The sequence below is a fragment of the Nothobranchius furzeri genome, chromosome 16 (assembly GCF_043380555.1).
Source record: "Nothobranchius furzeri strain GRZ-AD chromosome 16, NfurGRZ-RIMD1, whole genome shotgun sequence".
NCBI classification, from domain to species: domain Eukaryota; kingdom Metazoa; phylum Chordata; class Actinopteri; order Cyprinodontiformes; family Nothobranchiidae; genus Nothobranchius; species Nothobranchius furzeri.
The window spans coordinates 51,803,731-51,829,439 of NC_091756.1; the positions used below are offsets into that span (position 1 = coordinate 51,803,731).

Below are 25,709 nucleotides of genomic sequence, written 5' to 3' on the forward strand. Positions count from 1 at the left end.
TAGTTAAATTACGCTCATCTCAAGCACTACCTCTTCACCCATTTTTGAATGTCTGGGTGTAACATCCAAAATATCAGTAGTGAAACTTCTTTTCAATCATTTAGAAATATGAGAAACAGGCCTTAATTCATTAAATATCCATTACCATTATATGATCAAGACCCAACATTGGTTGTTGATGCTACAAATAGTTCACATCAATAAAATTACACCAAATTAAACCAAATATTTATTCAAACAGTAATGAGCCCATGACTGGACCAGTGAGTGAAATCTATTTCTGCAACCAGGGCCAGTGGTGGGGTGGCCGCGTCGGGAACGTCATGGGCCCGTGGTGGGGTGGCCGCGTCGGGAACGTCATGGGCCCGTGGTGGGGTGGCCGCGTCGGGAACGTCATGGGCCCGTGGTGGGGTGGCCGCGTCGGGAACGTCATGGGCCCGTGGTGGGGTGGCCGCGTCGGGAACGTCATGGGCCCGTGGTAGGGGGGCCGCGTCGGGAACGTCATGGGCCCGTGGTAGGGGGGCCGCGTCGGGAACGTCATGGGCCCGTGGTAGGGGGGCCGCGTCGGGAACGTCATGGGCCCGTGGTAGGGGGGCCGCGTCGGGAACGTCATGGGCCCGTGGTAGGGGGGCCACATGTACAAATGTGAGGCCACTTCTCCCTGAGCTGGTTCCAATCCTACAAGCTGGGCTGTTGCAGAGCTCTGATCATATGTAGTTCTGTTGACCACACTGCATGCAGCAGCAGTAGAGTTACCACATTGTACAAGCGTCACATTTGTTTCCCTTTTTACTTTGGGGAGTGGAACTGTAATAAAATGAGAAAATTTAGTTTTTACATGCAGGACTTTAATAGCCCTTCCAAGACCAGTAACATCTCTTCATTACAAATTTTTTTAGAGACTTGGCATAACTTGACCTCCAGTTTTTTATGCAGGTCATTCAGATTGGTGAAGCCAGATGAGGTGAGCTAGACCAGTAGGGTTTTACAGAAACTCACCTTTGGCCCCTTTCTCCAGGACAGAAAACAGCTTCTTCAGAGCAGAGTCGCTTGGGAACAGGCCTGTAAACCAAAATAAAGTTAGTGTCAGAAGGAAATTCTTAAGCAACTCTTATTACTGGTTTCCACACCTTCCCGTTTAACCTGCAGCTCGTCACCAGCTCTCAGATTTTTGGGTCCATCTAATGAAGAACCTACAAAAAGCACATAATACATAAAAATGTATGATAGCACATCTTCTAATATAAGGTGATCAGGATCTTGATACTGAAACTCTATTTTATTAACATCTTATTAAATTCCAAACCTTGACCCAGTAACACAATCTGCAGTAACACAAGGAGCACCCCAACTGCTGCCATGGTTCTGGTCTGAATCAACACAGCTTACCTGACAGGTTTAAAAACACTCATCATGTGTGAAACAGCTGTGGATCATCAGCTGTGATTGGCTGATCCAGTCCGGCTGGTGGCAGCAACACACCTGAATTAGAATCATTTCTGTCTTTGATATGTTTTCTGTGCCATCTAGAAGTGGGCACCAAAAGGTAGTCAGTTGTAGAAGTTCATTACTATCTGAGAGATGTAATAAAATCCATCCATTGCTGTATGAGGGGTGCACGCACAAGCCCAGAAAGGCATAAAACATCATGGTCTGTGACCAAAAGTGAGTCATTAGGTACTTTTAAGCCAGAGGGTTTTGTCAGATTAAATTAAAATCTATTCATTTATATATTTTGGGCATAAACGTTTATTAAAACGTGCAATAATTTACTGCTCTCATGTATTTTAGCAAATTAGTTTTTGTGAGGCAGACCAATTAAAAGCAGAAATAGCCTTGATTAGTTTGTCTTAAACATTTTTATTAGCTTCTCGCACCAGTACAGTTAAACATCAGATCAAAAGTCATTAGTAGAGTTTACATACATTTGTACAGTATTTAAAACCAGTCGTGTTCAGACCCCTGTACCAACAGAACGTAACCAACCAGGTTAGAACATCCGTGTGAATCGTGTTACTCATTAATTAGAGTTTATGATTTTTCTTCTCTCAGCATGACCTTATGTATTTGAATGGTGCCAGATGTGACTGAGTAAGTTACAGTTCAAAAATCAGCCATGAAGCTCTGAACAGAATTATGGGAGTGTGGGTATTTAGACTAGAAACCCGTGTATGTTGCTGGTGTTGGAACTTAACCCAAACTGTACTAAAACCTGCATAATCGGACAAGAAACCTCAACTTGAGCTTGCTGCAGAAAAGCCCATGGTGCATTCATGGTCCTCCTGTCCCTTTTATCACAGCTGTATTAAATTCCCTTTGACAGTTGAACACAAACCATTACAGAGGCTTCAGGCTGAACCACAGAACAGGACTTTGACCTTTCAACAGCTATGTTGACACTTCAGATTAAGTTTGTTAAAATCTTTTAAGTTAACATGATTTTATTAACCTCCGTGTCCACTCTGACGCTGAGATTTGGTTCAGGATGAGCCGTAAGGCCTCCAGGTTTCACACTCAGTCTGTTAGCTGCTTTGAGATCAGTGTGTGGACGGCATTAAGCTGATGAATTCTGAACGTCCGATAGGTGCTGATCCTGCTGCAGATCTGCTCACAGCTTCGGTGTTAAAGGAGACCATCGGTAAAGCACTCAGCAGGGCCTTCTCCGGTTTCTGCTCCAGAGCATCCAGCCGACGGTCCATCCCTGCTGGACTCTAAGCTTTAGGGGTTTAGATTGGGGGATTAAACCACTAAATAATTTCTGAGCACACCCACCACTCCCCTCCATGGGGATGGGTCAAATGCGGAGATGAATTTCACCAGTGTGAGATGACTGTGGGACTTTAATTTTAACTTAGCTCAGAACCGAGCTAGCTTTGTAAACTAGCTTGTTCAGTTTCTTCCTGTCTCGGTCAGAGCTGCCTGCACCCCAACAGACCACAGCAGAGTGGATAACAGAGCCAAAAACAGAATAATAAAATGATTTTAGCATATGGAAATTAGCTCAGAAGGACATCAGCCTCCTCAGGAGGGGGAGGTGGCTTTGGTCCTTCTAATACAGAGAATCTGTTGTTGGACCAGTTCAGTTTGTTTACTGGTGAGTGAGGAGGAGTGTTAGCCTGGCAAGCCAGACTAAATAAATGTATTATTTAGTCTGGCCACGCTCCATTGACGGCTCTCGGTTGTGGGGCGGGTTCTACCGTTGTCTTTCAAATGATCTCCGCATTCCACTGGACAATGAATGTGACATACTCTTGTTTCACTCTGTTGCATCATCCCACCCACCAGGCATATAGAGTGCCCTGATTGGCCCACAAAGCGGATAAAGCTCTGTGATTTGTTCACCAAGCAGATAGAGCACTATGATTGGCCCACCATTATGGACCAATCACAGCTCTTTATGTGTTTGAAACCCCTCTAGAGAGCTGTGATTGGCTAGCCAGAGTCCTGGTAGGAGCTGCTGAGGTTCCAATGGAGCATGCCTAGACCAAACTTTGCAAAGCAAGAATTTGGTCTAGTTGACTAGGCTAGAGGAGTGTTTCTCTGGAGGTCAATCACCATTTCCTTTGTCTTACTGTAGGGGGTTATGCTCACACCTGTCAACCAACACCATGATGACTGACCTTGTACTCCAGGTCACCCACTTTCTTAATGATTTCTATGATCTTATGGCAGACTGTATCCTAAAATACGACTATGTCCTATTTCTTGGGGATTTTGTTTATGTATTTAGCAGACGCTTTTGTCCAAAGCAACTTACAAGTGATAATCGGCATGTTGCCCTTGAGGCTAACAACTACAATAACAACAGCTTGACATCAATCATGGAGAGGAGGGAACAAAGGAGTGGATGGTAGATAGGGGAGATGGGTGCAGGGAAGGTGCTAGTTAAGCACAGGCGTCATTTTAACCGGGGACGCCGGGGACATGTCCCCGGCAAAATTTGTGATTGGCAGCTGTGTCCCCCCCCCCCCCCCCCCCCACTTTCAAAATAGCCTGCTTATGAGGATTTTTGTTTTACCAGCTCAGATCTTATACCAGGGGTTGGCAACCTGTTCCCATCAAAGAGCCATTATTACCCATTTCCCACAGTAAAGAAAACACCGCAGCAGCCGCGGCGTTGTGGGCGGGGCCTACCCTCAGACAGCAGAGAGCTGCTCACAACAGGTGACAGCAGCCGGTACCGGTCACTCGCATGGGCGTCGCACCCGTGGGAGATGGGGGGGATGCAACACCCACACTTTTCCATCTGTTTTGCTGACCTCCACACCAGTCTGGTTTCTTTACGTCGCACTCACTCTGTTTGCCTCATCTCCTTCTTCACCTCCCGCTTCTGACAACCGATGTCGGGTTTCCAGGAGAGCAGGAGAGGGAGGGATGGTAGAGCTCGACTGATTTCATAATTTTACATCTTGACATTAGCTGTACAAAGTCTGAGTTTGATAAAGTGAAGAACAACAATTTGCAGAGGTTTATAACAGGCGCAGTGCCAGGTTTTCATTTTAGGGTGGGCCACGGTAATTTTGGGCGGACCTTAATAAGCAGTGACTTATGTGAAGCAGGCAGGTCGCGTTGGAAAATTTCGTTTAAAAAGATGTCATAATTGTTTTCCCCGTCATTTTTATTTCTAAAATATGAAGTAAAAACTCGCAATTTAATTTTCATTCATTTGTCATTAATATTTAGTCTACTTCCGTGCGTTAAGTGGACCATCTTCCAGTAAAAGCAAAGCATCCAGCCCACCTCTCCAAATGCGTAAAATGTGCATCAGCCACTAGTTAGGCGCGTCGCGCGCACCGTCAGCTATGTCAGCCCAGACAAGAGCAGAGCGAATAGAGAAAGAATAGAGGATAATTGTGTCTGGATGTAGATGGAGATTACATTTTACATCAGCCTGATCATCATTTAAATACGTAACCCATCACCTGGCTTCTAGTCCACGCTATCAGCATTATTTTAATTGGTCTATGTGTGTGTGTGTGTGTGTGTGTGTGTGTGTGTGTTTTCCACTTCAAACACTGGTCTAACCAACCAGACCAGCGTGTCCAGTAACATATTAATGTTACAATTAAACAGTTTCACTTCATGTAGGCTAGGAACATTTCACCTGCCGTGGCCCGACCGCTTCTGCTCCACATAAACTTTGTGCGTGATCAAATGTCTCTACATGTGCTTTCTGAGCTGAAGAGGCTATTCTGCCTCAGACTGGATGCGTCATGCGTCTCCATATTAGAGACGGGAACAAGCGCTATTCAGCCGAAGTTTGAAATTTCATAAAAAGAACATTTTTCCAAGTGACACATCCCTCAGAGAGACCGGGTTTCCAGACCCCTTCAGTGGGAGGAAATCTTACCGCATGCACCATGGTTCTGCGCTGCGAACCCCTCTACAGATCTTCAGCTCACTGTCCACTGTGGGCGGTCCAAGCCGCGCTGAACACAGTGTCCAGTATAAAGCTCTGATGATCTGATGGGAATCATTTCTTGATTGATTTAGTTACCTCCGCGATGTGCGTCAACGATTAAAATGTCAGCTCATCTGTGTGTGCATCAGTGTGCGTCGGGGTAATTCTTTCAAAACCACCAACATCCTTGAGTTTATCCGTCAAAATAAACAGTCAAATGGAAATATCTGTAACCTGCCATTTAACTGTTTTGCCTTCTTGTGAAGATTGTTGCAAAGAGAAACAATTAAACTTGATTAACCCCAGAGCCACGCGCACTGCACTGTACTGACTGTAAAATAAGGGGAAACGATTTAATCGGATCCTTTTCTTTTCAACATGGTTTAATGTAAAGTTTCATTCATTACAAACTTTAGTTACACCAATCTAATGAGACAGAGCCTGGATTCTTATTCTGAACAGTTTAAACATGTTTAAAACGGAGACATGCGTGACGCGTCTAAAATTTGCACCTGCTCCGCTATTATGGAAATTAAGCTAACAAGATGAATAACATAAAATTATTTTAGGCACAGACAACATCCCCCACACTTTTGAAAAGCTTGCAACGCGCCTGGTCGCTCGTGTACGTCAAAGTTATCTTTCATAAGACGATAATCAATAAAATGATTTATTTAAAATGTATCCAGAAGTTGTAGTCCGTCTCTGCCTACAATTTTTGGTATTTTTCACCCTGTTGATGGTTTTACTGAGCAGGTGCCACTTTTGTCATACGTTTCTTTTTAAAACATGTTTAGACTGTTCAGAATACAAATCCAGGCTCTGTCACGTTTGATTGTTGTAATTAAACTTTGTAGGTGGGGAAGGTCAGAAAAGGATCCGATCAATTTGTTTTTCCCTCATTTACAGTGACGGAGATAACGGCGCAGTGTGCCTGGCTCTGGTGGTAATCAAGTTTAATTATATCTATTTTCACAAGAAAACAGAACCCTTAAAAGCAGGGCTTGTGTTGACCGGACAGTTCCCGTATTTGACCATTTATTTTGACGGAGAAAGAATAGAAAGAATTACCCCGACGCATGCAGACGAACTGACATTTTATTCTACGCACATCGCAGATGTAGCTAAATCACCCAAGAAAAGATTCCCATCTGAACATCTGAGCTGGACACTGCTCAGCGCAGCTCACTGTCAGCGTGTACTACATAAGGTACACAGCGAGCTGAAGTTGTGGAGAGGGGCTTGGAGCGCATCGCAGAACAAGAGCGCATGCGGGAAGATTCCTCCCACTGAAGCGAGCGTTTTCCAAACCCGGTCTCTCAGAGAGACTTGTCACTTAGAAAATGTTCCCTGATTATGAAACTTTGGCTGAATAGTGCCTGTTCCTGTCTCCAATGTGGCGACACATCCAGGAGCCGTCTGAGGAGAATCCCAGAATCTCACATCCTCTTCAGCTCAGAAGCGCCTATGATTACGCACAATCGTGACGCGTCAACCCGGTCTCACAGTAAGACTGGGTTGGACCTGTTCAGGTTTACGCAGACAATCTTTACATTTAGAATTGGCATACAGATGTAAAATTAATGCAGTAAAATATAAAGCATTTTATTTAAATTTCCATTCATTATTTTACAAACACAGAGAGCCGCATCAGATGGATGGAAGAGCCGCATGCGGCTCCAGAGCCGCGGGTTGCCGACCCCTGTGCTAGCCTACTTTATTGTCCCCAGCAATTTTTAAACCCCACTCAAGTGTATGGTTATTGTCCCCAGCAATTCTGAAAACAAACTGACGCCCTTGCTGTGGACTGTGTCTGCTGTGTGTGTGTGTGTGTGTGTGTGTGTGTGTGTGTGTGTGTGTGTGTGTGTGTGTGTGTGTGTGTGTGTGTGTGTGTGTGTGTGTGTGTGTGTGTGTAGGGTTGGCTGAGGTTCTGAGGATGTGTGTATGTGAAGGAAAGAAAGAGGGAAGTGTTGATTTAATGCGGAAACCGTTTGTGTAAATGTTGTCTGAAAAGTCCATTTTGATCCTTACCTTCGCCAGCATCAAACCAGTTAACACAACATCCTAGAATGTTACATCAGTTCACAGGTTGCAGGGAGACATGAGATTTATGCATCAAAATCACCCAGACAGCCTAAAATTTATGAAAAAATGGCACAAAAAGCACAAGGTGGGCGGAAGATTAAAGAGTCAACAATGGCATGATTTAGTCAGTATTTACAAAGTTAAAGCAGCAGCAGCCACCGGCAACAATACATTAGATAAGGAAGAACAGTTGAGTGGCGACGTTGTGGCGAGATGAAACAGATAACAGACGAGCGGGCATTCGGAAAAGTAAAGAGAGAAGGACAAAAAATGCAAAGTAGGGAAAGCAAAGGTTGGTTCTGAATCCTTTTTACATTTAATTTCTAGAATCTGGATGTTCAACCTCTTCATATCCAGACAGGGGAGTTCATTTGATGACAAACCCACACCCGGGTGTGTAGGAGCTGAGGTTCATAGTACCTGTTTATATTCAAAACTACAGATGGGGCATTGCCAAAAACAAAGTTTGTCATCATTTGAATCTCTCTAATTTGTGTCTTTATGAGATAACTCGTAAACTGTTTGGAAGTATAACTAGAACTGTGAAAATCACAGCTGATGTGACTCACATTGGTTTCATTTTTCTCCTGTTCCTTTCTGGTGGCCACCTTAATCTATTGGTTTGTTTTGTCTATGTAATATTACTCTTGTCTTGTGTTCATGGAAAGCCTTCAAGCGCCTCTAGGCTTCTCCAAGTCTCATATATTTTATTTTTCCTTAGATAGATCCCTTGATCTATTATATATAATTTGTCTGGTTTCCTACTGATAATCTCAGTTTAACAGTATTCTTTTGCTTGGTGGTTCATTGTTGTGATTATCTGTTCCCTTTTGGAATGTAAACACCAGCTCAGCTCGTGAAGGTTCTTACTCAAGTTCTCGACTGAAATGTTTATACTGACAATCTAAGCTCTCAAGCCAAGATAATCTAAGCCAAATAGTAGTTGACTCTTTTTCATCTGACTGAACAGTTCGGCTGTTTGTAGCAATTTTAACTGTTTTTATTAATTTGACTTGTAGTAAAAGGATTGTTTTAGTCTTTTGATCTTTATTATTTCCTTTGGGGATATGAGTAGACATTGTGAGGCCTATTTCCCATGATATTGCTTTAAGATTTATGTTGATTTCTTTTCTGCATATTCTATTGTTTATTATTTTCATTTTGTTTCTGTGCTGGAATACAACACAACGCAGCACAATCGTGGTCTCCATCAACCAACAAACAACGGCCTCAACCATCTTCTGTTCTGTTTTTATTACTTTTGTTAGTGGATTTATGTTGTTATAACTGCTGAGTAGGGTTGAGCTGCCATTTTGTTTGACTTTTTTCACTTGTTTTTCATTAGACAGGGAGCTAGGGTTAGATATGTGCCTTTATTTTTCTACTTTTGAGTCTTTAGAGCTTAGTTGGTTTTCCTGGAGTGTTAAGGTAGTTGGTTTTTGTTTGTTATTTTGGCTTTGGTTCACCTCGAAGCAAAGGCAGTGGTTTAAAGCTTGTGAGAAATAGATTAATCTTACCCTAATCAGGGTTCCTTGGTAAAGCTCTGTTCTTTTCTTTTGTTGTGACAGTCTTTTCTCATCCAGTTGTTTTTGTGTTTTGATTGTTTGCTTTTGTTTTGATTTAATTCATTTTCGTTTTCTAAATTCTGGGTTAATGAGTTGTTTTTGGACTCAAATCGTGCTGCACGTTTCTGCCCCCTGTTGACGTGTTCTTGTAGTTGCCAGTTCCTGTTTATTGTCCTCACATGTGTGTGTGTGGGCTTGATTTTAACATCGGGAGATACCATGTTTGTTGAGGTGTTCAGTTTCTGGTGAATTCCTGCCTCCACAGGGGGGTGATGATTGGACTGACAAAAAGTACACCCTCTGCCTGGAAAGAATTACTTCAAATATTGGATGGTTGTTGCTGAAGACAAGTCAAATTCCACAGTGATCTCGTACTTTTTTGTGCTTTCTCGCCGCAGGCCGTGAAACCAAGGAGATTGGGGTCCTGGTGAAGGTGCTGATGCAAACAGATGGGGCAGAGGTCAATCCTCATCACTCCCGCTGCTGTGAAATTGCTGAGGGGCCACCTGGATTCAACTATCCCAGTGCAAGCTCACCGATGACAACAGATAAGTGAGATAAGATAAGATAAGATGCAGAACACACAGAACGACTCGAGGCAGGAGCGGTTGTAAAAGGTAAAGTCCTTTTATTAAGGTTGCACGAATGCAGGATGCTAAGCCTGAAATCCAAAAACACGGGAAGCCAAAAACCAAAACTCATTTATGAGCACAAAACCTAGTGATTCACGAAGGGAACAAAATAACGCTGACACACGACAATGGACCGACACACACCGACAAACAAGACAGGGATGATCGTTGGATTTCTTCTGATTGGAGTGGGAGGATATCTGGCTTTCCGTAAAATTGGGATGACGGGAGCGATTGGAAGGCGACCCGCAACCATGGACGGCACCGTCCGTGTGGATACCTCACAGACTGGGACGTTGCTCGAGGTGAATCGCAAGCTGGACAATGTCTTAGCTGCGTTACCGGTGTTAGCGCGCAGGATTGATAACATCTCGGAAAGGGTCACCGGACAGTGTGGAGATGTTTAATCACCGAATTGGCTTCACTGGAGGACTTGAATGATCAATACATACTTAAGGCAGAGAGGAAAAATTATCTCTGTCTGACCCAAACAAAGTTTCTGTTATCGAATCTGACGCCATAAGCAGCCTTGGAGTTGCATGCAAAGCCCCCACGCTGGAAGGAATGCAGACATATGCTGTGAATCTCTATCCACCCACCCCCCCGCCTTCAGATTGAGGTCTCCACCGAGGTCATCAAGCTGAAGGACTCACTGCTCACTGTGCTTCCCCATGACCTCCCTCCCACCTGCGGAGCCAGCTGGTTGAGCGCCACACAGGCCGCCCCCGCTGAGGAATCAGGATCCCAGCCCCTCCCCCCTACCTACCGGATCTCATGTTGTGAAATGTGACGTTTGTTGCTTACATGTCGGGTGTCTTTTTTGCATTGGAGTGCTACACCCTGCTGGTGTAACCCTGTTAATGCCTTTTTTTCTCCCTCCCTGAACTTCCCTCATGTAACACCCTCTTCATCTATCTATTAAGGTAGCGCGACTCATGTTGCGAATGACCGCAGTCACCAATTCTTGTTATGTGTCTTACCCACGTATGTCTGATCTTTGAATTGTGTGTGCTGAAACTGAATTTCATTTCTCTGTATGCCCTGCACATGTGGTAGAATATGACAATAAATGACTTTGAATCTTTTGAATCTTTGGATATATAAACAGGGACTGGATGATTAGGGGAATGGCACGCAGGTGAAACTAATGAACTGAGAGGAAGAGCAGAAATAAGCAGGGGAGAAACTCATATCTAAATCCTGTAAAAACAAAAGCTACTAAACTAATCTAATGAGGGAAACCAGGAGGGAGCTGGGGACTAAATGGGGCACAGGGGACTTGGGGACACATGAGGGAAACCTGGAGAGGGCTGGGGACCACAAGGACACAGAACATGACATGCACAAAGCAATGATTGTTTGCCCATCTGCGGTGGACTCCATCTGAGCACATGTGTCACTTTATTTATTTAGAGCATAACAAGGAGAGGGTGATGAAGGTTACACCAAAACCAGCCTGAACAGGTGAGTTTTCAGCTGCTTTTTAAAGGAGACCACTGAGTCCACTGATCTCAGGCTCAGGGGGAGAGAGTTCCAGAGTCTGGAGGCCACAGCAGCAAATGATCTGTCACCTTTGGTCTTCAGTGGTGCCGCACAACCAATAGGCTTTGGTCACTGGACCTCAGGGATGTAGCAATAAATATAGATTTATATCTGTATTTCAAATGTGGTGTAGATTTAGCTTGTTTAGTTGTTTATAATCTTATATTAATTAATCGGGGCACCACCAGTTTTGTGGAACTGGACCATTGGATTTAATATCTACATCTACTCATACTAATCAGGTGTGGAGGACTGAGCATGCGCTGACGGCCGATCACCGGACACACGACAACGTTTGATGCAGATGGCAGCTCGTTAATCAACTTCCACAAACAATTAAGACACATTTCTGCCTAATTTACTCACTGACAACCATCGACATATATAATGGACAAGTCATTTCCATAGGTTCCAACAACACATTTTTGTGCCAAAATGGGAGGTGGCCACCACCGCCATTTTGACCGTGCCACAGGTTCCGTCAAGCCCAGACAATTCCACAAAAGGGAAGAGAGGTGGAGCTGACGGTGGAGCTTTATGGCTGGGATCAACTGACGACATCCGGTCGAACTTGCTACAAGCTAACCTGAAGCTAAGCTAACGCGGAGGTGGGAGAAAAGCTAACGGAGGTGTTGAGGGTCTGCCCTCATGAGAAATTGCTGCAGTAATTTCTCCAAAAGACTGTGCCATCTGCGCTCTGAAAAAGCAGATAAGTTCCAGCGCCAAGAGAGACTTCATTTCCCATGGGTCTTTGCACCCAGAAGCAGCATGATGACGTCACCGCCAAGGCGGAGCACGGGTTCTGCACATGCGCATCACCTACAACAGTCAGTCCGCCAGCCACCAGAGTCTATAAAAGAGAGGAAAAGTGAAACTTAACTTCTCTTTGTTCTCAGCTTCGGCTGATGTTAGAGAGAAATCGCTCGCTGCTGCAGCTTCGGACGTGTGGGAACGCCGAACCGCGGAGGAGCAGCGTAAAATCATCGTATGGCTCAGTGTGATTTCCAAGGGACGCCTTGAAGTCGCTCAGAGAAGAGTTTTCCTTCTTTTTCTATCTAACTACTTCTTCCGTTTTCTCTATAGTTCAAAATAAGCGATCAAACTGCAGATAATTTTAAAGTAGCTTCGGGCTCTCTTTCGTACCTAAATACGTCATAGGAGCATCTTAAAGAGTAAGCTGTTTATTATGAATATCTTAAATAGTTGTGCTGTGGCCAGGCTGATAAACTATCAGGGATTTCATTAATGATTGATTCATTTTTTCTATGAGTTTGGTGGAGAGGGTTTAAACTTCTGAAGTGTTTAAGTTACTGTCAAATTGAGTTAAAGGTAGAAGCAAAACTTTTCCTTTGTCTGTATTAGAGCTGAAAAGATAGCTCCATGTCACATTCCTTCAGCATTATCTCACTGACACACACACAAACACATACTTGTTTTTAGGGGTTGGGGGGGACTCAAGACTAAAACAAACCCATCCATTGGGGTCTCCTTGTTTTACGGTATCATTTCATTGTTGTTATTCATTTGATAAAATCAATTGGTTGATATTGATTGACCCCAATCGGACCATTGATATTGTCCTGCGGGATGATGTGGGTGAGGGGGTGGAGGGTCTGAGTTTGGAGTATCCGGATGTTCCCTGGAGGTGGGTTCACTGGGGGTGTCTGGGACTGGGGGGCCGTTGCCCCCCTATGGAGGTGCTTGGGTTGCCTCGGGGGGTGGACCACTGGCGGTTGTGAGTGGGGCCCCTTGGAGGTCTTGGCGGCGGCCATGGGTCGCTGCCTGGCAGCTGTATTTCGCCTGGGCGGGTCTGGGTGGGGGCCTGGGGGCTCGCGGTGTGGCCGGCCCCATGTGGGGATCTGGGCGAGGCCTTGGGGGTTGGGTCCTGACATGTATGCTGCCAGGAAGAAGGCGAGAACATGCAGCAGTGCCTGGCCCGGGTTCAGGGGCCTCGGGTAGACCTTGGCTCCTCTGCTGTCCCATCACAGGGGAGGGGGAGGTCCAGGAGGGGGTGGACCCAACCTTACCTGGATGTCCTATGTCTTATATATTCTGGAAGTTGTGCAAATGCAGGGATGGGCGTAGATGTTCTGCTGGGGTGGGGCTGGGTTGGTGCCCTCAGACTCTGTGAGGCTCTGCAGTGCTGCTGCTTTGGGCTCTGGGCTGGGGTCTCCATGCCTTGGGTGGCATTTTGACAACAGAGGTGCCTATTGTGGCCAGTGGGGGAGCTGGCTCCCTGGAGGGCTAAGCCCAACCAGCCATTCCTCCCCATCCCCACATATTTTTCTCCTCCTGCTCCCTCACATCATCACACAAACATGCACATAGGACCTTGGGGTTGGACAAGTCAGAGAGTGCAGGTATGTACCCCATTTCCGCATTCCTGTGGCAACCTGCCCCCCAATTTTATTTGCACCTTAAACACTTCCACCAACGACATTCCACGCAAACACACACTTAGGGCCTTTGGAGTGAGCACATTCAACGGCAGTTGGCAGGGGGATTTCTCAGTCTCATCCTGAGTGCCGGTGTCCACTTCCAATTTTAAACTGCACTTAGACACCGAAGGCTGTGGGTGCAAGTGGGAAGGTGCGGTGGCATCAGCTGGCATAGGCCAGACAATGCCCGCACTTGCCCACTGACCACAGCCATGGAATACACCTCATCAACACACAACAACACTATATTGGAGCAAGCGGAAGGAGACTAGGGGTCTTAGCACACCTCTATTGTTGCTTAGCTTCCTGGGGCTGGAGGCTAGGAGGGAGATCTGGCCATCTGGTTGGGGTCTGGGGTGGTGGGTTGCTGTGCTCAGCGTTGGGCGGGGGAGCCTGCTCATCAGCACCCCAGCAGAAAGGGCCAAACTCTGGTTACCGGTAATGGTTGTACCCCATGTGCAGCAGTACCAGGATCAGAGTGTAAAGGGTGTGTATGGGGAGCATGAGTGGGCGTGCATTTTTGTAAGTCTTTGGTTGTATGTGCATGTGTGAGCATGAGGGAGGGAGTGTGTGACTGTGTTTGTGTACGACTGTATATGTCAGGTTGGGCCTTTGACTCCTCTCTTCTCCTGGGACTTCTTTTGATGATATAGATCTTCGTCTCTCCTCCCCCTGCCACACCTGGTGTGGAGTGCGGTGCCTTGGTCTGCCTGAATGTTCATGGCTCCCGGGTCAGGGGGTTTAAGATTTTTGGCGTCTGGCGTATCAATCCCGGTGGCTGTCTGGTGGGGTCTGGGTCCCTGGGCTCTGCTGGGTCCCCGGCGGGGGGGTCGCCCCTGGGTCCCAGGCTCGGCAGGCTAGGGGTTGGGAGGCTGCGGGCGGGCTTGTGGGCTTGCCGCTGAAATCTCCCGGGACTCAGTCGGCTGCTGGTTGTGGCCCACCGGGGTGATCCTCTGTGCCTCTCGAGGGAGGCGGGGGCCTTTCTGGTTGCAGTCTCCTTGGGGTTCCTGTGTTCTGGGGCAGTGCCTGGATCTCTGGGACTTGGAGCTCCCTCCGTCTCCTACACATCTTTGGGGGGCAGATCTTTGGTCCCTCACACTCTCTATTGGACGCTTTTATAGAGAAACCTTACATAAACAAGTATGTGTACACACACAGGTGCTCACATGGTGCTCTCAAAAGTATGGGCTTGGGCACATTCAACACATGTCGTTGCCACTAAATGCACTATGATTTATTATCATGTGATTGTTTAGTTAAACAATGCTGACTATAAATTTCTTCAAGTTGACACAGTGATAGCTTGCTCCTGTTGTATTGTTGTGTGTCCCATTTTTTCTGCTCTTTCTCTTTCTGTAGGTCTAGAAGCAGACTCTTGTACATTATTGTTTACTTTGGTGGACAACCCCCCCCCCCCACACACACACACACACAATTCCTTTGTCTTTCACCTCTGACTCCGTGTTTGTTCGGAATTACAAAGCATTCAAAAACTATAACAATCACGTTTTAAGTATCAGGCGTGACATTAAAAGCAGACGCTTTGATGCTCCACCTGAGAGTAAATCTGTAAGGCTTGTCACCAGCATTCAGACATCAATTCTGTTTGCTTCACAGCCAGACAGGACACAGTTAAAAGGAAAATAAAAAAAATAAAAAAGAAACTGGCCTGTTTTACATCAACTCTCAGACTGACCCTATTCTCAAGATGGGGAAGTCGTAAAGATTCTCTTATGTCCTCCTGGGAGCTTCAAGACTTGAGTCTTTATAAACCTTGTATTCCTGTTTATCAACAATCAAAGAAGATGTTTTAGTTTGCTTCACCATTAGAAATCAAGGTGATCTAATGCTCTAAGTAAATGTTAAAATTGTATCGGTTACAAACTTAACTGCTTGTTTTGTGTTTTCCCTTTATGTTTGCCAATTTTTGTTTATAAATGAATAGATTTTAATTTAATCTGACAAAACATTCTGGCTTTAAAGTACCTTGAGACTCATTTTAGGTCACAGGCCAGACAGAAATGGTTCTAACTCAGGTGTGTTGCTGCCACCAGCTAGACTGGATCAGTCAATCACAGCTGATGATCCACAGCTGTTTCACACATGATGAGTGTTGTTAAACCTGCCAGGTAAGCTGTGTTGATTCAGACCAGAACCATGGCAGCAGTTGGGGTGCTGCTTGTGTTGCTGCAGATTGTGTTGCTGAGTGAAGGTTTGGAATTTAAAAAGTCATTAATAATATTTAGGTTGTGTCAAGATCCTGATCAGCTCATTTTGGAAGCCATGTGCTACATATATCTTTATTTATTATGTGCTTTTTGTAGGTTCTTCATTAGATGGACCCAAAAATCTGAGAGCTGGTGACGAGCTGCAGGTTAAACGGGAAGGTGTGGAAACCAGTAATAGAGTTGTGTAAGAATTTCCTTCTGACACTAACTTGATTTTGGTTTACAGGCCTGTTCCCAAGTGACTCTGCACTGAAGAAGCTGTTTTCTGTCCTGGAGAAAGGGGCCAAAGGTGAGCAGTTACTGTAAAACCCTACTGGTCTAGCTCGCCTCATCTGGCTTCACCAATCTGAATGACCTGCATAAAAACTGGAGCAAGTTATGCAAAGGCTCTTAAAAAATTTGTAATGAAGAGATGTTACTGGTCTTGGAAGGGCTATTAAAGTCCTGCATGTAAAAACTAAATTTTCTCATTTTAATTACAGTTCCACTCCCCAAAGTAAAAAGGGAAACAAATGTGACTCTTCTACAATGTCACAACTCTACTGCTGCTGCATGCAGTGTGGTCAACGGCCCCATGACGTTCCCGACGTGGCCCCCTAGCCCCAGGCCCATGACGTTCCCGACGTGGCCCCCTAGCCCCAGGCCCATGACGTTCCCGACGTGGCCCCCTAGCCCCAGGCCCATGACGTTCCCGACGTGGCCCCCTAGCCCCAGGCCCATGACGTTCCTGACGTGGCCCCCTAGCCCTGGGCCCAGGTTGCAGAAATAAAGATTCCCCTCACTGATCCAGTCATGGGCTCATTACTGTTTAAATGTTTGGTTTAATTTAGTATCATTGTGTTATTGTGAACTATTTGTGGCATCAACAGCCAATGTTGGGTCTTGATCAGATATTGGTCATGGATATTATTGAATGGTGCAAGGCCTGTTTTTTAGATTTCTAAGTGAGTGGAAAATAAGTTTTCACTAGTGCCATTTTGGACGTGTCACACCCAGACAATCGAGAGTGAGGAGGTGCTGCTAAAGGCGAGACTAATTTAACTAGCTGAGCCAACTCCTGAAACAAGACAATGCTCAAAGGCAGTTCCCCCTGTACGGCTGTCTGGCCTCTGTTCAGAGCTGTTGTTGTGCTGGTCACTTGTGGAGCTCTAATATGGACAAATAAAAATGGTACAAGTGGTGCGAGGAGACCTTGATTTTTTTTTTTTTTTATAAAGGTCATACTCACCTGCAGTCAGGAGATAAGCAAACAGAAGTTCCATTTTAGAGAAATGCAGTTAAGACTATAAACCCAAGAAATACAACTCAAAGAGCTACAATGTTTTTGAGCTCCACAGCGACCAGCACAACTTAAGCCTCTCAGAAGCCAAGATCTCATGTGTCTCATACCCCTCGACAGATAGGAACATGTGGCAGCTCTTCCCGGCCGACATGGGCAAGGCTGGGCACCCATTTTACTGGGTAACCTCCAACTGTGGTGAACCAGCGAAGCCGCAACGCTTCAGTTGGCTAACTTCTGTCAGCTTGCATAGCTCGAGTTTCAGTACCCAATCAGCCAACACATTTCAACCAGTTTATGACCATGTAATGTTATGTTGTACGCACAGTTTTTCCCCACTCAACCAGCAAAATAAAGTTCAGAAATATACATTTACTTACCAAGTAAAATAAGCAGACTTATTCATTGGTCTGTTAGTATAATTACACAAATTTGCCATCTTTGAAAATTCCATGATTACCATCCAAACACAACTTGAAGGGGCAGTATGAAAGAATATAGTGAGAAAAGAACCAAAAGAGTAATGAGTCACATTGGAAGGAGGGTTATACTAAAACATCCCAGCAAACATTGTCACAACGTGTTGTCAATGTCCAAGAATGTTTGTGGTTGGATACCTTAAATTTGTTAAAACATGTAACAGAAAATTCCCTAATCCATTCAAATACTCTGCCACTAGGCCACTGAGCTGGTCAGCTGCCCACAGGATTCAGTCGAGGAGACATGTGAAAGGAGGATGCTGTTGGGGAAGATGACAACCATCGTGAAAAACCCCTGACCGTGGACAGCTCCTTCAGAGGCAGACTGAGACCTCTCAGATGTAATACATTTTATTTGAGGGCACCTTTCTCAAACCCAAGGACACCTTCCAACAAAAAACATGACATTAAAAACAACACAGAGGTTGACAGAGAAAGAAGAGCAAATAAGATGCATTAAAATTTAAACATTTCAAGATCTAAGTCTAAAGGGAATAGGCTTGCTTGAATAGGTTAGTTTTGAGGTGTGCCTTGAATACTGTAAATGAGTCAGTATTTCTAATGGCAGAGGGAAGTGTGTTCCAGGGCCGCAGAGCAACTGAAAGTTCTGTTCCCCATGGTTGTAAGGCGAGCTCGAGGTTAAATCAGGTGAAATGCAGATGAGGATCTAAGAGACCGGGAAGTAGTTGCAATAGTTAATAAATCACACAAATAAAGTGGGGCCATGTTATGGATAGATTTAAATGTATTAAGATCTTGTATATGATTCTAGTTTTTATTGGCAACCAGTGTAGTTTTTTAAGAATAGGAGTGATTTGATTTCTTGAGGGGGTTCCAGTAATGATGTGTGCTGCAGAGTTCAGGACATATTTTGCAGACCTGGAAATGGAAACCAAGAACGTTTTGGATTGTAGACTGGTGCAGGCGCGGACTTGAGAGGGTTCGGCGCGGGTGAGCACTGTGGAGGGCCCTCGGTCGATGCGCAGGTGCAGTTAGAGAGATCAGGGTCCGCCAGTAGTGGTACAGGGCGCCATTCAACCCCCCCCCCCCCCCTGTTAGGTGAGTCACCAACATCAGGGCTAGAGTTCACCAGCGCTAGCTGCAGTGGAGTAGGGTCAGTGATGTCATCAGCCCCTCCTTCGGCAGGTGGGGTCCCCACCGCAAGGTGCTGGGCTTCAGCCGGAGTCTCAGCGCCACCATCAACCCCCCCCCTTTGGCAGGTGGTGTTCCCACCTCAGGGTGAGGAGTCTCAGGTGGTGTGTCACTGCAACCGCCAACACCCCCTAGGGTGGTTGGTTTTCCTACCACAGTGTGAAGTGGTCCTGCTGCAAAGACGACTCAGACACTGTGGATGTCACTGACCCAAGAGGTACTGGATCGACTGGTCAGTCTGGCGGCGCCGTTGTACTTAACAACACCTAAGGAGGGAATGAGGACCTCAAGAGGCGCCATGGATGTGGGTTGAGTAAGCCAAGTTCAGAGTGTCCAATCACCGAATGAAATGACAGCCTTAAAGCGCCGGAGCAGGTCCTCCCCAACAGGAAAGGAAAGGCTTCGACGTCAGCTACAAACACTGGATGGCTCACAGACATGTCTCCCACTGAGAAGTTTAGGAGCAAGGATAGATGTTCACGATGCACAGCGTGAGTTCTAAGACACGACCCTGTGCAGCTGCAGCCAAGCGGACTTGCTCCCAGAGAGAACTGGACATGATGGTGAAATCTGAACTGGAGTCCAAGATGCCCTCACAGTCAAGCGCCCCCTCCAGGGTCACTGGAATGTGAGGTTTCTCATTCGGACCCTCACAGACGATATTGCAGAGAAACCTTAGTGGAAGTCTGACTGGTGAGCTAGGCTCGCCGGGTTTGAAGGCAGGTGCTTTGGACGCTAGAGGACCAGCGCTGACGGAAGCGACCACACCAATCCTCGCCAAGGTCACAGGTGTTATCAGATGCGCCGTTGTGGCAGGCTTCGCCCCTGCGGGACCTGCTTCTTCGACCAAGTCACGTGGTGGTCCAGGAGGTGGAGGGGGGTTTGCCAAAGAGATGGACAGAGCCGACTCATATGCCGATGGATCCTTCAACAGGGCCCAAAATGCAGAACTGATCGGCGCGAGCCGTTCCAGGAGAATCCAGGTTGACTGCAACTCCATCCTCCATCTCCCCAACATCAGACTGTTGCACTGTCTCCTTAATTAATCATAATAATAATAATTCCTAAATAGTCCTTTGTTACCTTTTCTCGTCCGTACTCCCGCCTGCATGGCAAAAACTATGCTGTGTCCTCCAGATCCCACTTCTGACACCAAATGTGAGGGATCAAGTCAAATGAGTGGAGGAACACAGGAAATCTCCAAAAATAGAGGCTTTTTAATTTCCTTTTTTGTATTAAAATATCCTCACAAAAAATAGCTTGAGCTCATAAAAGAGGTCAAACAAACAAACTGAAACTCAATAAACTGCTAACTTAACATGCTGACTGACTGAAACCATAACCAACCTAACAAACAAAGACACACAAGGGTATATATCCACACTGGCTGATCAGACCTTAGGAACAATAGGGATTACTAGAAAAACATTTACTAACTAAAACTAAAACCACAAATCAGTACAGTCACATTGTTAATAAACCTAAACATCCTAACCCATAAACCTAACGTAAATCCTCTAATGCCGGCCTGTATTCAATTAACGGCCGAGTCTCATATTTTGGCCGGTGTCGGAGTCGGCGGAGGTGAATAATGGCCGGTTTCTTTTTGTGGCCAGGTGGAATGTGGTAACAAGCAAGTACGGGGGGTGGTTGTGTCATCGTCTCACTTTTGATTTGCCAGTGATAGACCCCGAAGGTAACTTTAACCATGCGGAGACGAAGAGGAGGCGAAAATTTGATATCAAGTTCAAAGAGAACGTGGGCTGCAGAACACTGGGGAGCAGTAGGGGTTGTATGAACTAGTCGACTTCACTATAGTGACAACGTGCTGTGCCAGAGCGTCGGTACTGACACGCGATTGTTCATGTCAGTTCATTTCCTTTAATGTTTTCTGTCTTTTATTTGCACCTGATGTGCTTCGCTGCTGTGGAGCGGGGCGCATCACCTTGTCCTCCAGTGACACACCGATTACTGATGCGGTCGCCAAGCAGGGAGCACTCCGCTGTTTTTGCGGTCGGTAGATCTGCGTCCTGAGCACGGCCACAGTAACATTATCAAATCAGGTGTCGCCACCTCAAAAACTAATTTAACACGCGATCGTTCATGTTGGTTCATTTCCATTAATGTTTTCTGTCTTTTATTTGCGCCTGATACGTTTCGCTGTGGAGCGGGGCGCATCACCTTGTCATCCGGTGACGCACCGATCACTGATGCGGCCACCAAGCAGCGAGCACTCTGCTGTTTTTGCGGTCGGTAGATCTTTTAGAACTGCAGTTCAAAGGTAACTCATAAGGTGAATATATATGAACCCAGGTAGCAGTTTTTCTTTAGGATTGAGAGGAGATGCAGGAAGATAATAAACAGGCAGGACAGAAAAATAGTCAAATAAAAACAAGTTAGTTTTTGTACCTGGTGGTTGCAACAAACAGACACCATTGAAGGTAATCAGAAGTGAGGAACAGAAAATGAAATAATTATTTTAATGTTTAGAGCACCAGGAACTCCGAGAGGCTGCAGGCGCATCAGTGAGTTTGCGGCCGCTGCGCAGGGGGAGGGGGGAGATGACTGAAGCAGAAACTACCGTTGTTAAAAGAAGTGTGTTTGACTTTGAAAATGTGGGCGCAATTTTAATTGTCATAAACTCCAGCGAACCATTAGTTCATTTTGCTCAAATAGAAATAGAGGCATGCCTCTAATTCTGGCCCTCCTTCCAATAAAGGCCTTGGAGCTTGATGAGCTTGAGTCAAATACAGGCCCGGGCCTGTATTAGAGGATTTACGGTAACTATTTAACTTCAAACTTAAATTAATTAACAAATGACAAAATAATAAATTAAAGGAAATCCTTCAGTCCCCTCTTCATAGAGCTATTGGTTTGGCCCCATCAGCTCCTCCTGTATTTAGCTGATAGAACCCCTTCAACACTGTTTGCCTGTCCCATCTCAGGAAGCAGGAAGTGGAGAACCTCTCAGCACTGGTAAGAAAAAACATAAATTAACTTAAATTGAACAAATGACAGGCATAAAATACAGCAGTTAACTAAATGTGCACGCTTACAATCAGAACGAATGCATTTAAGCCATCTAAACAATAAATCCAAAGAAATATAAATGTGCAAACTGAAATCATAAAAGTGCATGAGTGTACTAATGTTCACTGTTGTGTGGACATGGATGTGGCCATCGTATGCCCCCTCACTCCGTTGTCCTCACAGTGTGAGAGGTAGTCGGCTGTGGTATTTTCTCTGCTGGGGATATGTTGAACCTTGAATCTAAATGGTTGCATGGCAAGATACCATCGGGTTATTCGCCCATTAGTATCCTTCATTCTGTTAAGTCATTCGAGAGCCTTATGATCCATTTGAAGAGTGAATTATCTCCCCAGCAGATAGCACGTAAATGAATCCAGAGACCACTTTATGGCCAAGGCCTCTTTTTCCACTGTTGCATAGCATCTCTCTCGGGCCAACAGCTTGCGACTGATGTAAGCCACGGGATGCAGCTCCTCTGATGTCCCTTGTAGAAGGACTGCCCCCAAACTCCTCTCAGAAGCATTAGTCCACAGAATGAAGTCTCTTTGAAAGTCTGGAGAGCAGGGCCGTGCAGAGACCTTTGACGGGGCGGGTGCTCAAAGTAAAAAAGGGGCACTTATAGAGCAATCCAATAAGTTAGAAAATTCAGATAATGAGACCCTTGGGTTCAAACAACATAATAAAAATATATAATTTAGTGTCATTAGTGTTAATGTTAGTTCATTAATAATAGTTTTAGTTTTTAATGCTGACTTATATCTAGAGATGTAACAACCACATTTTTGCCCCTGATCCGAGTCCAAGCTGTTTGATTTTTTATTAATTCAATTCAATTCAAGTTTATTTATATAGCGCCAAATCACGACAAGAGTCGTCTCAAGGCACTTCACATAATAAACATTCCAATTCACAGTTCATTAAGCCAATCAGAAATAATGTTTCCTATATAAGGAACCCAGCAAATTGCATCAAGTCACTGACTAGTGTCAGTGACTATACAGCAATCCTCATACTAAGCAAGCATGCAGCGACAGTGGAGAGGAAAACTCCCTTTTAACAGGAAGAAACCTCCAGAGAATCCTGGCTCAGTATAAGCAGCCATCCTCCACGACTCACTGGGGATCGAGAAGACAGAGCAGGCAGACACACACACACACACACACACACACACACACACACACACACACACACGCACGCACGCACGCACGCACGCACGCACGCACACACACACACACACACACACGTAATGTGTCTATAGTTATATTGCGATGTCTTAGTAAATATTGTATTTGGTGAAAGATAAACTTTATTGTATTTATCCTAGTGGATCTATAATTAAACGGATAGACTAGTATTAGCACATCAAAAGTCAATGAAAACAAAAAGTTATTATCAGGAGAGAGAGAATGTATTAGTGGTTAGCAGCAGTGTGCTAGTCGATGGCCCCCTCCATGAGGCCACCACAGCTCAGCAGAACGTCATTGTAGCTTCTTCTGGGGAGAAAAACACTTACAGAGAAAATAAAGTTAATAGCTGAAATTGCACAAAATAGTACAGTTAAAGAGCAGACTGTAGAAGAAAGCAGTAGAGTGTGAAAAGTGGTCAGTGTGTCCTCCAGCAGTCTAAGCCTATAGCAGCATAACTACAGAGTTAACTCTGGATAACCTACCCTATTTAGATGTAGGCATGTTGGAGGCAGGGCAAGGGAGAGCCGTCTTTACCGACTGTACACTCCACCTCCCTGTAATCCCCCACTTGTCCAGATTTAGGCTAACATCAGATTTTAACTATAAGCCCTATCAAATAAAAATGTTTTAAGCCTATTCTTAAAAGTAGACAAAGTGTCTGCCTCACGGACTAAAGCTGGGAGCTGGTTCCACAGGAGAGGAGCCTGATAACTAAAAGATCTGCCTCCCATCCTAAGTTTAGATATTCTTGGAACCACCAGTAGACCTGCAGTCTGAGAGCGAAGTGCTCGGTTAGGAACATATGGAACAATCAGATTACTGATGTATGATGGACCTTGATTATTAAGAGCTTTATATGTGAGAAGAAGGATCTTAAAATCTATTCTGAATTTAACAGGTAGCCAATGTAGGGAAGCTAAGACAGGAGAGATATGATCTCTCTTTTTAATTCTCATCAGAACTCTAGCTGCAGCATTTTGGACAAGCTGAAGACTTTTAACTACATTCTGTGGACTTCCTGAGAGTAATGAATTACAGTAATCCAGTCTTGATGTAATAAATGCATGAACAAGTTTTTCAGCATCACTCCTGGAAAGTATGCTTCTAATCTTAGCAATATTCCGAAGGTGGAAAAAGGAAATCCGACAAACTTGTGAAACCTGGGATTTAAATGACATGTCCTGGTCAAAGATAACACCAAGGTTCCTTGCTTTGTTCTCGGAGATTAATGTAATGCCATTAAGGTCAGGCGATTGGCTAAGCAATTTCCTTTTCTGGATTTCTGGTCCAAAGATGAAAACTTCCGTCTTTTCTTGATTTAAAAGCAAGAAGTTAAGAGTCATCCAATTTTTTATGTCCTCAAGACAAGCCTGTAATCTACCCAACCGATTAGGTTCATCAGGGTTAATGGATAAATATAACTGAGTATCGTCAGCATAACAGTGGAAGTTTATCCCATGCTGTCTAATGATTTTACCAATTGGGAGCATATATATAGTAAAAAGAATTGGCCCAAGCACGGAACCCTGTGGTACTCCGCAAGTAACCCTGGAGTATGAAGAAGATTTGTCATGTACATTTACAAAATGAAATCTGTCAGACAGGTAGGATTTAAACCAGCCTAATGCTGTTCCTTTGATCCCTACAACATGTTCAAGTCTTTCTAAAAGAACATTGTGATCAACTGTGTCAAAGGCAGCACTGAGATCTAACAAGACTAGAACAGACACAAGATTCTTATCTGAGGCCATAAGAATATCATTTGTAACTCTCACTAATGCGGTTTCAGTGCTGTGATACTCTCTAAAACCAGACTGAAATTCCTCAAACACAGCATTAGTGTTTAAATGCTGACATACTTGGATGGCCACTATTTTCTCCAGGACTTTGGATAAAAATGGAAGGTTAGATATTGGTCTGTAATTCATTGGGTCATCTGGATCCAGAGGAGGCTTCTTAAGTGAAGGTTTGATTACAGCAACCTTAAAATCTTGCGGTACATACCCATTTACTAAGGATAGATTGATTATATCTAGAATGGGGGCAGTAACCAAAGGAAATGCATCTTTAAATAATTTGGTTGGGATTGGATCCAAAATACAAGTTGAAGGTTTAGATTAAGCTAATATTTTTGATAACTCTGAAAGCTCAACTGGATCAAAACGGTTCAAGCACAGATGAGGCTCTAGAGTCACCTCTGAAGCTGCCTCACTTACTGAGGAAGAAGAAATCGCATTAGGGAGGATGCTAAAGATTTTGTTTCTAATAGAATTAATTTTACTTGTAAAAAATGCCATGAAGTCATTGCTGCTGAGGGCTAAGGGAATAGATGGCTCAGAGCTACGATTCTGTGTAAGTTTAGCAACTGTACTGAGTCCTGTTCTGATACCAGGTGGTGATGCAACGCATTATAAAAGAAGAAATAAGTCGTCCTTCTGTCTGTATTTGTCATTTTGTTATTTTGGTCAAGGTCAAGGTCAATTTTACTTACACTTGTTCCACAGTTTGGGCCCAACCACAGAGAACGCTCTGTCGCCGCGAGTCTTGTGGCGGGTTTTTGGAACTGTTAAAAGAGCTTGAGAGCTGGACCTCATGGTTCTGGCAGGGACGTAAGCGGACAGCAGCTCAGAGATGTAAACTGGGGCCAGGCCATGAAGGGATTTAAAAACAAAAAGTAAAAATTTGAAACGG

General features: G+C 44.9%; 2 protein-coding genes across 2 annotated transcripts; one reads left to right on the forward strand and one right to left on the reverse strand.

The window, feature by feature from the left end:
• Window positions 1-216: 216 nt before the first annotated feature.
• On the reverse strand, window positions 217-1,374 carry LOC139063435 (uncharacterized). Its single transcript, XM_070545288.1, has 4 exons — window positions 1,307-1,374; window positions 1,131-1,193; window positions 1,000-1,062; window positions 217-807 (listed from the first exon to the last, which is right to left on the reverse strand). The coding sequence occupies exons 1-4, from the start codon at window positions 1,359-1,361 to the stop codon at window positions 275-277; spliced, it is 714 nt and encodes a 237-aa protein (XP_070401389.1). The 5' UTR covers window positions 1,362-1,374; the 3' UTR covers window positions 217-274.
• A 14,395-nt stretch (window positions 1,375-15,769) lies between these two features.
• Window positions 15,770-16,676, forward strand: LOC129166593 (uncharacterized). Its single transcript, XM_054749443.2, has 4 exons — window positions 15,770-15,875; window positions 15,988-16,050; window positions 16,118-16,180; window positions 16,374-16,676. The coding sequence occupies exons 1-4, from the start codon at window positions 15,821-15,823 to the stop codon at window positions 16,658-16,660; spliced, it is 468 nt and encodes a 155-aa protein (XP_054605418.2). The 5' UTR covers window positions 15,770-15,820; the 3' UTR covers window positions 16,661-16,676.
• Window positions 16,677-25,709: the final 9,033 nt, after the last annotated feature.